Genomic DNA, 15,000 nt, shown 5'->3' on the forward strand with positions numbered 1-15,000 from the left:
AGGGACAAAGAAACCTTCAGTCTGACACAGCACACTGAAAATTTTTTAGTCTACTGCTTTGCAACCTGACACAACTTTTCCAGATCTCATGCTATTTGCTATTACAGTGTTGGTAATTTTTTGATTCATGTAACATAGGTCTCCATTTCAGAAAATGCTCCATGACCTGAGACCGTTTTGAAGAAAACTCAAGCAATTCACCTTTGAATCTATCCAAACTGGAAACAAATCCTTTGCTGAAGAGAAGTAATGAGGGGGAATTTAATCCTGACATTTCTGGATTAAACAGTTGAAAGGCAAAGACTAGAGGAATCGATGGCACGAGAGACAGCTGTTTTCAGAGCTGCGGTAAATTGACAGAGTCTAGACGTTATGAATGAGAGCTTGTCACAGCAGAGGTGGGAATCCAAATTTTAATGATTCAATTACGGAATGCCGTGGCTGGTGGAAAACGTGGAGCTATTTCTGTCCCCTTGTCCCTGCAACTGCCCTCATACCGCTGTGGGCGTAATTACATAAGACAAGCAATCCTTTAATGGAAGGTGGAATTATTTAAGGAAAACAGCTGGCAAATTTAGAACCAAGTAGGAGCAGAGAAACGTCAGTGCTGAACTGAGAGCGTGTCAAACATGACCCAGATACCTAATTAGAAGTCATACTCAAATCTAACTTGTACAGGGCTCAAGAAAGAGGCTGACTGAAGACAGTACAGAGTGCAAGAGGCGCGTTCTTATGCTTCACTGCCCTGCTTATACCAGGTACCATCCTGATCACTCCACTCTTCCACAGCTTTAACTTCACAGTGTTAACAGGTTTACCAGAAAAGTGGCAGGAGAGAAGAACCATGCAAAATACCTCACCTGTGAGCTCACAGGGAGAGACTGAGCAGTTAGAGGGCAGATCAAGGAAGTGGGGGCTGCAGCTCCATGCCTGTCCCCCAGCCCTCCCTGAGCACCTGGTTAACTCAGGCTAAGTGCAAGGGGCAAGCTGAACCTTTGCTGTCAGTCACAGGAACACCTTCTGTCTTAAGCACTCCTGCTCGATGGGACATCTCCTTTCCAGAGGGCACCTCAAGAAAGAGAGGGAATGTGGAAGAATTTGCAAAACTCAAATGTGACTCCCTCTTGAGTTTATTTATTATGTTAACACAGAACAAGCTTCTGTAGCTGAGTTCCAGCCCACCAAAGGGATTAATAGTATAAGGAAATGTACCACATTAATTAAGAGTAGCTCCATGATAGCTCACTATAATCAGGCAAAATATTGTGTTCTATTAAGAACAGCAGTTCTTAAAACTCAGCACTTTGCAAAAGGAAAGCTTGGGCTTTGCTTCTTTTAATTTTTCTGTTATGTTGTTCTCTATAGGGGCAGGGAAATAAGTAATTTTGCAATTTTAAGTAAAAGTACTCAAATGTAGAGGGATATACTCAGGAGCATGTCTGCTCAACCGATCCTGTACAAAATCAAGTGAACTCACAGAGATCCTCAGTGAAAGAATGAGATGGAACAGCTCATATATGTTAATAGGAAAGAACAGTCTTCTAAGGACTGTGATGTAGCAATGTGCTCCTGAAGGACTACCACAAGCCCTCAGCCTGCATGTGGCCTCCATTCCTCTTCTACTGCTCTCTACCAGGTCTGCTTCTCCCAGGAACAGGTCCTGCACTTACTGGTCAAGGACACACAACAAGACTTGTGAGTGCCTTCACATCCACATTATTTATTGCTGAACATAACTGCCATGTCTAAACTGATCACTGTCAGCTCCCAGTAGGCACAGCACAGTGCCTGGATATACCACCAAGCTGTTGTAGCAAAGTGAGTTTTTAGAACTGACAAGTTCATTTTGAAATTATTATTCTTATCATTTAAATGTTCATGTTGTTATCTTTTTTCATTTCATAGGCATATCACTTTCATGTACACCTTAGAGCACACCAAGAAAGCAAGCTACTGGTTTGTATCAAGCAGCTGATACTCTTTAGATGTCTAAAATCAACACTTCTTACCCAAAGGGAAGAATCCATAATATAATATCCATATAGCAATTGTGTAAATTATGAATAAACGATACTAGCAAAACTAGAAACATTTAAAATATTCAGTTTTGACTGTGTGTTTTTTTTTTCTACTTCTCATTAATATGCCATCGGCCAATTTATTATTTCCAGCAACCACAGTCTTGAATAGACTAGCAATTGAAATTACAATAGAATACAATAAATCTTTTTTTTCTCTATGATCTCTATTACAGTTCCCTCATCTGTCACAGTGGCTCAGATAGGAGCGCATTAAATAAATCAGTAGATATATAGCAGATGCCTTATTTATGAAATAGGTGGTTTTCAGCCAATCTAGTCATGAAATTTACTGAATACTTAGGGCAAAGGTAAATCATTAAAAAAATAAATCAGAAGTTATTCAAGTGGATTCACAAATGATTTTGGCATTACCCAGCAAAAAAATAAAAAAAAAATAATAATAAAAAAAAATCAATATCCTTAGTTAAATAAATCAGCAAATAAATGGTGAGCAGGGAAAGCAACTCTATCTGCAATAAAAATAGGACCACTAACAGCATTTCTATGCAATGCAACACACACACACAAAACAAACCACCAGGAAAATGTGACCATAAAACAAAATCTCCCATTGCTACAGACAGACATTACTTTAAGAGTCCATGTTACACTATGTTTTAAACGCCATAATTAGCATCTCATGTCAGCAAACTTCTCCAAGTTTCTTGCCTGTTTTATACTAATTTCTGGGCAAGATTTAACACAGCACCTTTTCAATCATATAACTGAAGTAGCTTCATGGAAATAATTCCTATTGTACGAGTGACATCGTAATGGAGTAGAATCCTAAGATTCTCTTCTTGCAAAGCAAGCAGCCATCAAACAGGAATTAACTGAACGAGGACCTAATTGCTTAGTTCTATTTCTCTGCAGGACCAAAATATAATTTTCTTCTCTGCATGTGGTAGTGAATCATACATCAAAAATATCCAAGCTCATCAATTCACACCACACTCAAAACAAATCCATTGGAAGCCAGCATGCAATCTGAGAGATTTATTCACACAAGGAAAAAAATGTTAAAGTAATTGTGTAAAGGTGTAAGAGGGAAAAAAATAAGGTTGGTTACTTATAGTGACGGACATGTGAAGAGACCGAAAGCTTTAATTTTTCCTTTTTTTTTCTTTTTTCTTTTTTAATTTGCTATTTATGTTGGGAATTTTAAAAGCCATATTGTAGAATCATTAAGGTTGGAAAAGACATCAAAGATCATGTGGTTCAACCATCCATCTACCATCAATATTGCCCACTAAACCATATCTATAAGTATCATATCTACACTGTTCTTGAACACCTTGAGGGACAGTAACTCAATCACCTCCCTGGGCAGCCTGTTCCAGTGCTCAACCACTCTTTCTGAGTAGAAATTCTTCTGAATATCCAACCTGAACCTCCCCTGGCACAACCTGAGGCTGTTACCTCTTGTCCTGTTGCTATTACCTGGAAAAAAAAGGCCAGCCCCCACCTTACTGCAGCCTCCTTTCAGGTGGTTGTAGACAGCAACAAGGTCTCCCCTGAGCCTCCTCTTCTCCAAACTGAACAATCCCAGTTCCCTCAGCAGCTCTCAGTAAGGCTGGTACTCCAGACCCTTCACAGCTTCAATGTCCTTCTCTGGACATGCTCCAGGGCCTCAGTGCCTTTCTCCTGGAGAGGGACCCAAAACTGAACACAGTAATTGAGATGTGCAACATTCCCAGGTGCTATGCATTGCAAATAAGAAACAGACCAAATTGCTCTGTGTTCTAGAGCAGACAGAAAAAAAAACCCAACAAGTAACTTGTCAACAATTCAGGGTCTCTGCACAAACCTGGTAACAGTTTCTCCACACTAGCACTCCTAAACCCTTCAGCTGTGACATCCAGACACAAGTGGTCAAAGACTTGCAGCTCCGCAGACAGCTCAGCAGGCATGCAGCTCCTCAGGCCCAGTGGGAGCAAAGATGCTCTGCTGGGTATATTCAGAAACCCATAGGAGTGTTAGATGAAATAAAGAAACAAAGCGGGAGGTGTGAAAAAAGATATTTCACCACATAATTCCCAGGTTGCCATGAGTTGAAGACAGGAGAGGTTAAGCACTGCAGACAAAGAGCAGCCTGCCCAACACTTGCACACAAAAATCAAAGCCATGTGGTACTCAGAATTATTCTCTAATCTTTTGCTGCACCATCCACATCTGAAAACAAACTTTGTGTAATAATGCTGTGTTTCTGAAGATAGCAAAATTAATGTAAAAATGCATTAATCATTCATTCCTATGAATTCCTACAAGCATTGAAGTATTGTTGACTTTTCTTTTCAATGCTTTATTCATTACCCACGATATTCCATCAGCTAAATGCCACATTTCAGAATAAAACTGCAGTCAGGAACAAAAACACTCTTAACATGTAATATTTTTGTTATTGTGGCTGAATTACCAATTCATCTAAATACTGGAGTTCAGTAAGTAACCTAGCATCAACTCTATCTCAACCTGCTCCAGCCTTTAGTCTCTACTGAAAGGCTTCACTGAAGACAATTCCCCCCAAAATATTAACCATTTTTAATAGATCTGCTTTGTTTCAGGCTCATAACTTCCACGCGATGCCTTCAAGCCTGCTGATGTTTCTGCTCATATTCCACATGGCGATTTTTCATTGTATTTTTATTTGCCACAAGAATATCCACAGTATGATTATTTAGTCTTCTGTTCTGTCTATCATACCTAAATCTCCCTGTGGAGACAAAGAACCCTGACAAGAAGGGAGACCTGGCTGAGACACACACGAGTGGCATCAGGAGCCCGCTCTGAAAGCAGTCCAGTCCTTCCTCTCAAAACTCAGAGCAGTTGTGGAGTCACACATACTGCAGTTCTTTGAGCTGAGCTTGTGCTGCACAGGCAGGGAGGACCACTACCACCATACTCAAGATGTCCCATCTCAGCTACATTCGAGCTGGGAAAGCACTACACACAGAGAGTGGTTTGTGATAATGGGGTGAGGCTACATGAACTGAAGTGAAGCTTGGCTGCAGCAGAGGGCAGTAATACACAAATGCTGGCACTCTGCATAGCACAAATAACACAGAAGCTTATCCTTAGTTAATTCTAGCATCCAGCGCATGCACTCAGGTTTATATTTTTATGTAAAATCATATGCTTCTTGTGAGTATGTCAGCATACACATGCACACTGCGTGGTCTCATGCAGATGCTGACATCTTGAATGTTCACTTTTAAGAATATTAATGCTGGTTGCTTTCTCTCATTTCTTTGACAGTCATATCTTATTCAATTAGTCTGCTCTCTCCCTTATCTTCTCAAAGTTAAATCCTTTAAAATTTTGCTTCACAAGGCACTGACTTACATCTTAACAATAAGCAAATTATTATGACACTTTAGAGAACAGATTTCAATCTTTTCCTCCCCAACTCCTCTCCTCCTTTGAAAGGCAGAGAGCCAGATGCTCTTGAAGAGGAAAATGGAAGGAGGAGGGAGCTGCAGATGAATACAGCATAACTCTTCAGCTCCTTAACTGGGTTAATTTGTCTCCTGGCATGGGAATACAGAGCTTATGAGAAAGCTACAAACAAAATCGCAGCGCACATGCTTCTCATGTAGTAGCCGATGTGTCTAAAGCCATGCAATTCACAGCAGCTTTGAAATACTAGATTAAAAGGTATAACAATGTTCTTATTGAGGGAAGGATGGATTACATTTCCTTTGGGTGCAATTTGAAGAATAGATATATAAGAGAAGAAAATGTAAGTTGCAAAGAAGCAGCTCAGCCTTCGCGTGAATTAGTTTAAATGCAACCTGCTCAGAGCGATTATTTTCTAGTGAGAAACAAATGGAGTTATACACTCAACCAGTGTTTCCTTCCTCCCTCACCAGGCAGCCTCATAGTTACAGAATGCCATATCATTTATGTGCATGTGTGCGTATATTACAACTAAAATCCTATGGTTGGGTGATATAGGTTTCTCAACAGACACCCCTGGGGAAACCAAGCCCATTTGTAGTCAACTTTGGAGCCATTTGGTCACAGTGAAAGCAGTTTCTGTGAAGAACCGAGGCAGGCTCTATCTCTAAAACAAAAGCATTAAGAAAATGAACATTGCAGCAAAGCACACAGCTTGGCAGCCAGCTCACTGGGCCTTGCTAGGTGATGGGTGCTGCTGCTTGTTGGCATTTTCAGTCCTGTTGTCACTCCCCTCACTACCAACCTTTTTCTTTGTACAGTCCATCTGAACCAGGAGCTTTCAAAACCCTGAAAAAGAGGAACCTGCTCTTTACTTTTGCACCTCTAGCTGCCACATCTGGATGTGAGATGCATTTGAGTTCCCCTGAAGGAAAAATGCTACAAATACCACCAGACTGGCTCCTGAGGAGCTCACCTCACAACATGAAATCCACCATACCTTAGCTGCCCTGAACCATGGGGGAACACTATCAATAATAAACCCTTTTCCAACACAATGGGATTTACTTGCTCCAGCCAAATGCATTTTCTTTGAGGAGTTGGCATTCTGACGTGTTCTGGGACAACTCTATGTGCATTTGCCAAGATGCATGCTGGCTTCTTCAGACAGAGACACATGGCAGTTTAAACTTGGTATATATCATGAGTCTTGAGAAATGGCAGGCCATCTGGCTGTATTCAGTAATATTGGCACTTACTGCTCAGAGAGGTCTGGAACTTGGTATAAAAGACATGGCAGGTCAAGAATGAAATACACTGGCAGAACTGGGTGCATGAAATTTGTATGGCAATTACCCCAACCCAGCACAGCCAGATACCATCTATCAGTGTTTCAAGACGCACAGCGATCTATGAGATCACAGCAAAGACACAAGCAAGCACTGGGGGTAAGGGTTAGGAGCAGTGCATGAGCGGGGTGACAGCAAGAGTACTGCTGCTAGAAGAAGTTATCTCTCCTGTGGGGTCAGAACTGCTCGAAGCAGATGGGTTATGGGTCAGGATGAATGATCTATACTTCTTGAGATGGGGGCAGAATGGTAAAAGACAGCACATCTCTGTTGCACTATCACAGCAAAGATGCTGGAACACAGGATCAGATGGGGATATGTGGTTGGGGAAGAAGGGAAGATAAGAAAGCACTAAGGAGGTTTTTTACACTGGATAAAGGTCAGCTGTTGCAGGTTAGCATTGGCTTTTCTAACTTTTATCATCAGTATTGTAAAGGGCTAAGTCTGAATCAGTGGGAGAAGAAAGTACAGGTGTGTACACTGACCAAAGAGAAGGCTAGCTTTAAGATCTGGAAGCATGGACATCAGAAAGAGGAGCAGGCCACTTTTGTAGTTGGATACTATAATGAGATGATTCTTTTATCAGTCTAGGACAATAGAGAATTGCTGATCCACTTACAGAAACAAATCATTACTGAGGAAATGGTTTTCTCATTAAAAGAGAAATGCAAACATCTTTCTATTGCAGCGACTGTCATTGTGGACATTGGCTGATGTATGGGTCACAGCCCTCCTCAATCCTTGTCTTTAGTCAGTTTTTCCTTCTGTTTGTCCATTGTGTCAGCATTGTACTCTAAAATTACCAGAGAATCTGCTGAATGTGTGCACACAGATGCTACATTGCCTGGTTACACCTTACTTTCATTTTCTGCAGCTTGCCCATGAAAGTGAAGACTAAACTACGATAATGGTGTGATACATCCTCCTTTGGCTGACCTACTTTGAGGCAAAAGCCAAGGAAGAGGATACACAAATCTATTTCTAATGCAGATTAAAACTTGCCTTTGGCACAGCATCCACATGTAGACTCATCACACATTCAAAAAAAGCTTTTTCATCCTTTTCCCAGGCTCCTGTTGTCTAGAGAGAACCATTAATGATAATTCCCTGATGTTCTTTTTCCTTATGTTACAGGACTCTTCATTCATAACTCAAGCATCCAGACATGAAAGCAAAACAGAGATGAGTGGTTCCTTCCCTGGGATTCAAACTTTAAATCAAACACCCACTTTTCTGTACTATAAACAGAGCTGCATGTTTAGAGCAGCAAGGCAGAGTTGTAACGATGTTCTGTTTTTCTTTAAGATTTTACATTTCTTCTGTGAGAAGATGTATTATAATACAAGTGTCAAGCAAAAATAAAGCACTGTTAATAACAGTAACTGAAAACCTGCCAAGGAAATGATATCTTAACATCACTTCTATTTTTCAGCTAGAAGACAAGTATGCAAGAATGCCAGAGTCTAGAAATTAAGTCCTTCCTAAGGAGACAGCTGTAAAGATACGTCCAAAGCTTTTTGAAATTATCTCGTGTTCATGAAATTGAAGAAATCAGAAAAGCACTAATTTTGAGTAGACTATTATCAGAATAATTCAGGTTGCGAGGATTCACAAGAGGCTTGTCCAACCTCCACTCAAAGCAAGGCTAAATGCCAAGTTAGGCCAGACTGCTCAGTTCAGCTGTGCTCAGGGATTCCTGAATAGCTCCAAAACACGCTGGTTGTACAGCCTCTCTCCTGGCTACTGCCTGGCTGCTCTAATCACAGAGAGCTTTCTTCCTATATCTAGTTAGAACTTCTATTCATGCAGCTTGTGTGCACTGTCTTTTGTACTTCCACTACATGTCCCTGACATTATTTTCTCAATAAGTTCACATTCACTTTAGCTTTGCCTCCTTCAGACTGAACAAAAACCAGCTTCTTCTCAGATGTGTTCTTGCCTCCTCTCACACATCAAGCTCCACAGCTCTTTGGCCATTTATTATGAACACCAAAAACATATACAAGTAGGTGTATGCAGCTGAAGGGAGAAATATGAAATGGAGAGAAGACTTTGGGCTGTTCACCGATCCATTATTTAACCATACTTTTCAAACTTGGAGGCCTCATGCAGTGCTTAGCTCAACACAGTGTAACTGTCATCAAATCACCTGAAGGGAGTGCTGCTGAGCTTATTCTGCTCCAAATCTGAGAGTTTGTTGAGAGCTTTAGAGGGAGGCTTTGTTCTTGTTTTCATCTTTCTACTATTCCCCATGATGTTGAGAACAGCCACTTCAGGGTGATGCAGCTGCCTTTTCAGAGGAACAGAGTGCAAGGTGGCACCTTCCATCCTGCCAGGGAGCTGCCAACCTCGGTGCTACTTAAGGATAATCAGTTTAAAGATGACAACTTGATGACTAGATCAACCGCTTAATCAATGCTTTGAATATTAACAGGAATATCCGAAACCAATTACACTTGAGTAAATCTCAGGACATCCAGCTTGTATATTGTAGACTAAGTATCACAGTTTTCACATCTCATTCTAGATTCATGCTTATTTCACACAATAATCCTGCAACTGCCAGAGACTTTGAATCAACATTCTGGAATCAATTCCAAACAGAAGAGCTTGTTGCTCAATAAGAAGGGATTAACTGGATCGAGCCTTATTTAAATAAAAACTTCAGTTTTCACATTCCCTGCCTATCCGCAGATTTACATTCCCTTCCTGTAGCTTAAGTCAGACATTATTTTCCTGACACAAGGATATTAAACCACACTCCTGAATGAATCCTCACAACCTCAAATTCTGCTCAATCCAACATTTTTCACAGTAAGGATATTTCTGAAGTGCTTTAGCTCAGCTATGCTCCACTGCAGGGAACCGTATTTGCAGCGACTTGATACCAGTTGTATTACCAGTATTCCTGTTGACTAGAAATATTATCCTATTATTTTACAACAGTATAAAGTCTCCAAGAGCAAGAAGCATCCAACTGAACTGCCAGTTTTTTTCCCAGTTATCAGCGCACTGTCCATATGCAGTAATACACTTCTGCATTTTCAGTGATTATTTCAACCTTACAGGAGTGAAGATGTCACTGCAGCAGCCACAGAGCATGAAGTTCTTCACTTTTTCAGTAAACAGAATTGAAACTTCCCTAAACAGATCAACCAGTGTGTGTATCTGATAAAGAAAATCTGCAGGACTACAAAAGTTATGTATGCTTTACAACATGAAGGAGATCGTGAGTGATAAATGTAGTTGTAGGTGGGGTCAGATACTGGACAACAGTCTAGTGATGTAGAAGGGAAATGGCACTTCTGTGTCACTGTAATGAGTACTACCACAGCGTTGTCAAAAGCGCACACCAGAAACACAACTACAGTCCCTCCAAGCAGTTTAAATCACATCACCCTGAATAAATGTATAAAATAAGTTCGTTGTTGTACCAGCAACTATTCTGTCTGGAAATCTGGGTAGGAACACTTTTGTACTGACAATCAGTTCCTGCACTATTCACACATTTGCATATTCTTAATAAAAAGATATAGGTGCACAAAACATATTTCTCATATTTCTACAAAAAAGTCCAAAGAAAAGTATTTGGGTATAAGGGAATCTTCATTCTTTCCTGATTTCTTCCCTAAAATCTTCCTACTTCCATGATGTGGACAGACTGTGTGACAGGCACTGAAGCACGTAACATACTTTTAAATATAACTCACCATAAAGAAATAGAAATATTGGCTTACTTAAACAGTTAATCAATCTTGGTTCAGTACTTCACCTTTAACAACAAAGTGCAAACATTAAGCAGAGATGTGCAATTTTTTTCTTACATTCCTTCTTTTTGCATCTATGTTGGCCTACAGCCAGCTAGCACCAGCTCACCCTCTATTCTGTTGTAACCAGGGTCCTTACCGGTGACGACACTGGGGATTTTAGACAGAAAGCTCTTGACAGTTCGGATGGGAACTCCACCAGTTTTGTCATCCTGCATTCTTGTAATGATGTCTTCAATCTGTCAAAAGGAAGAAAATGCTCATTGGCTTATGCAAAACAGTGAACGTTACATCTGTGTAACTTGACTGCTTTTAAGTCATGCTGATAGGATGGGGACAGAGTAAGTTACATGTGTTACTGTGCAGAGACCTAGAGAAATGGTCATCAGCTCCCCAGTTTAAACCCTGAGACAAAGATAAGCTTGAAAGATGGTAGTAGGAATGCACTGACAATCTTTCCATTCTTTTTTGCTGAAAGGTGGTGATAGAGACAGAAAAACATTGAGTCCACACATGCATTAAGTTAAATTCCCAGGATCATACCCAATCCATCATATACAGGAAAGTATAGTCATCTCCACAAGCCTTAGCAATTAAGGGACTTACAAGGGCTATTACAGAAGTAACACCTGTTATTTTATTATGTTGACCCAGAACATTAGAGGCAGTTGTACAGCTGTAGAGGTTGAACCTTCCTACCAATATCCATGATATTTTGTTGCTGTGTTGAGAAATATCATTCTGTAGCTGAGAATTCGCTCTATCAAATAGTGTTATTGCACGCTTTGTAACTGTTGTAGTTTCCATGAAAATAAATAGGAGGCACTACTTTCAGAGCAACTTTTCTAATTACTGAAGAAAGGAGCTTAATACAACATTCCATTTTTTTCCTAAAACTGGAAGGGATAATAACTGAGGATACCTCCTGCATCTACTTGAAGGCAACAGCATGGAGAACTAGAAGCTGAAAGCAAAAACAACATGGATACATGGCATTTCTGAGAATTTTTGTCTTTCAAGGCACAGAGGTCTCAGAAACACAGGAAAAATAAAGCAGAAGCTCTCCTGTTAACTCAAGTGGTTCAGAGTATCACTGCCTCATGGTCACAGAAGCTTCAGCTGTTCAGGGCAGAAGCTAGCAGTGGTCACACAGAGAGCAAAGCCCTTCCAAGGCATCACACTTCTGATAGCTTCCCTGAAGATTTTCTCTTTAGAAATGATGTGAAATATAACCTCAGCAAAGAGCCCCTGTCCAGGAGGACAAGATCTCTTCAGTTCAGAAGATTGTCCCTCATCTAGATGTGTGAAAGTAAATCTGTTTCACAGACTCAACACTCACATTTCAAAACAAGTTTAACTTCAAGCCTTCCCAAGATTGTAAGAAAATCTTCTTGCCAACATCAGATACTGCATTTAATCACTGTGTTTTTAACCTCTGACTACCACATAGCTGAACTGTTCACACCTTGTTTACATATTAAGTTAACACATGCCAAAATGGGTCCTCAGCAGGAATGAAATCACAAAGATGAAAATAACCTGAGAAAGTCAACAGATTGCTGAAGGGTCAGTTATCTGGTTGGCCCTGCCCCTCCATGATTCTCTGATCTAGGGTCTATTTCTGATAGAATAGTGCTTATTTTGTTCTGAACCAAATACTATGAAAATTACTACAAACATTTCCCCTTTACCAAAGCACACCAAGCAAGGCTGTCAGACATTTTTGTCCCGAACTCTGACCTATACATTTACTGCCTTTCTCCAGATGCACTTACAACTGGATGCAGAATTCAGATTTTTCCGTGCATACCAGGAATAAGATAGTCCAAAATGAGTTCCATGTCTTGAGGTACACTTGCAGACTTCAAAAACAAGCACTGTTTTTGCCTAAATTGTTGCTTCCTATTTTTTACTTCAACAAAAAGTTCGGAATTGAAAAGAGCTAAAATAATTGCTTTAGTGATGGAAAATAAACTTCTTGTTTTGCTCACTGGAAACCAAGTTAACCACCTAACACAATTTAAGTCATTACAAGTTGTGATGATTGTCATGATAAGAAAAGCTAGCTTTCAAGCAAAGTAAATATTTAATAAAGGCAAAATACATTTCTCTTCCCTAAACTGACTCCATTCAAAGCAATAAAGCTGGCTCCCATACCTTAAATGGGACTGTTAATTTGGATTTCAGTTGCAGTAGCTCTAGAGATGACTCCTTTGTAAAAGGCTCAAAAGCTGCTTCTTCATTTTGCCGTCCTGCCTGACTACCAGCAGTTTCTGCTCTCTGTCCAAGTGTTGGGTGCCACTTTTCTCCTTCTCAGATGTTATATCTTTCTTCCCTCTGTCCTCTCATCTGATTCAGAAACAATTACACGCACAAAACAGCACAATTACCAGCAAAACAAACCAGCAGCAGCTCTGAAGGAGGAAGCACCTCTGAGACAGCACAGGGAACCAGCAGAGAAGCACGGCTGGAGAACTGCTTCGTGACCTCCAGCAAACAAACCCATCTGTCTCTGTCCAAGGCTCCCCTCCTGCCTCATGGAGATAACAGCACATCACAGAGGGGCAATGAAGCAGAATTCAAAGATACCAGTGAAGGACAGAGAGCTCCTGAGACAGCTACATAAGATCTGCTCAGCATCTCCGAGGGCATCTCATATGCCCGCTGCCCAGAGCCAAGCCTGTGCAAGGCAGCACAGGGGTGTGTCGGCTGGCAGTGCTGGTTGGCTGCTTCCACACAGCTAATTCTCAGTGTCTGCTAAGAGCAGGAGCTGCAACTGATGCTGCTTTCATCTACGCTTCCTCCTAAATTTCAGAGCTAATTTTCAGATAAAGGCAGAGTCTGCCACAGGGTCTCCTCACACGTAAGCATGTGAAGCCAGAAAAGAATAACTACATTCTTCAGTTGTTACTGGAGGGTGAAACAGAGCTAATAATGTCATCTTAAGACTGCTGACATGCTTTAGTATTTATAAACATCTAATTGAACAGCTTCAGAGGGTGTCAGCGAGAAAACATACACAGAGATGTCCTCCGCAACTATTTATGGCCTGCTGCCAGTATCACCACAGCTCCACAAACAAGTGTCTGCTTGTCAAACCTTCACAGGGATGGGCAGGACCCATCCCATCAGTAGGATCATCTTGAATGGTGGCCAGGAACAAACAGTGGCCCTTCTTACCCAGCTGCTGAAGAGCACTACCAGGGTCTGGGGAGCACCATGCAGTGCCTGAACCAGTGACCAACATTAGAAGCAGACAGCCATGGAAAGTAGGAGCTGCAGCTATTCCCCTCGGGCAGTACGTGTGCCATTAGAAAAAAAAACAAAACAGTTTAACATTCAGCAAAAGAAAGCAAACTCAAAACACAGCAAATTAATCCAGAAATTCTACAAATAAGTTGAACTAATGCAATTTTCTCCCCCTGCTAAAACCCAAGCTTTTTTGCCCATCAGTGTCAACAGTCAAAAGCAAAATAACATCAGTGCATCAATGGTTACAGAAACTCAGTTTTTCATTAAAAACATTTTGACAGACAATTCCTGATTAGCTCAAAATTTCTACATGAGCTGTAATCACATGAAAGAAACGGCTGTTTTTTGCATGTCGGAGAGCTGTGTAAACATACTCAGAGTGAACTCATGTTTACTGACCGTGCAACTTTAATTATGGAAGCAATGCTAGGAACTCATCAGCTTCAAAGATCTTACAACATTCAGAATAGAGCCCCTTTCATCAGATACCTCAGGTCAGCTTCAAATTAGATCAAATATTGACTTTGTTTTGCTCTGCAAGCAGAAGCGTTAATCTTTTTATGACCCAGAGAAGATGATGTGCATTTTAAAACACTACAGTGGAATCCAAATAGCTGAACAATTATTACTAAGGCATGATGCAAGTCACATTTTAAGATAAAAAGTTATACCATTAGTGCTACACAGTATATACTGAATACAGGTGGCTTTTGCGCAGCTTGTGAACTAGTCACACAAGTCCAAAAAAACCATGCACAGACACACACAAAAGCACAGAGAGTTCTAGCTGGGAAAACTGATGTGCAGTACTGCTCCCTTCATGCCAATACCAGGAGGGGCTTGGGACAAGCACATTCTTCCTTCTGGCAAGGTCTGCTGAAGCCACTGTCTGCAGTGATGGGCAGCCTCCTGTCTCCCAGCCAGGGGCAGACGCACAGGTTGCCTTGGAAACATTAGAGATTTGCTTTCCCATTGCATCACTACACCTCATATAAGTGGTGCACAGTTCTCTTGATCGCTCATGCAGTGATGAATGAGTGCAAAGCACACATACCTACCACAGCCCACATGGGGACTAATTCAGAAGAAGCAAACTCCATCCAAGACATGAAGGAGCAGAGCTGTGTCCCACCCTGCTCCCCTTTCTCCAAGCAC

General features: G+C 41.0%; 1 protein-coding gene across 10 annotated transcripts in view; it reads right to left on the minus strand.

Moving 5' to 3' along the window:
* The window catches only part of RGS6 (regulator of G protein signaling 6), a 211,901-nt gene that overhangs the window by 70,597 nt on the left and 126,304 nt on the right, over positions 1-15,000 (minus strand). For all 10 annotated transcript variants that reach the window (XR_001555658.2, XM_015864647.2, XM_015864649.2 and 7 more), the window contains one exon: positions 10,733-10,832. Coding sequence is in view for 8 of the 10 variants with exons in the window: in XM_015864647.2 (XP_015720133.1) it covers positions 10,733-10,832 (100 nt within the window). In the remaining 2 variants the exon portion in view is untranslated. Of the gene's footprint in view, positions 1-10,732; positions 10,833-15,000 lie in introns of those variants that run through there.

This window comes from Coturnix japonica, chromosome 5 (genome assembly GCF_001577835.2).
Source record: "Coturnix japonica isolate 7356 chromosome 5, Coturnix japonica 2.1, whole genome shotgun sequence".
Taxonomy (NCBI): domain Eukaryota; kingdom Metazoa; phylum Chordata; class Aves; order Galliformes; family Phasianidae; genus Coturnix; species Coturnix japonica.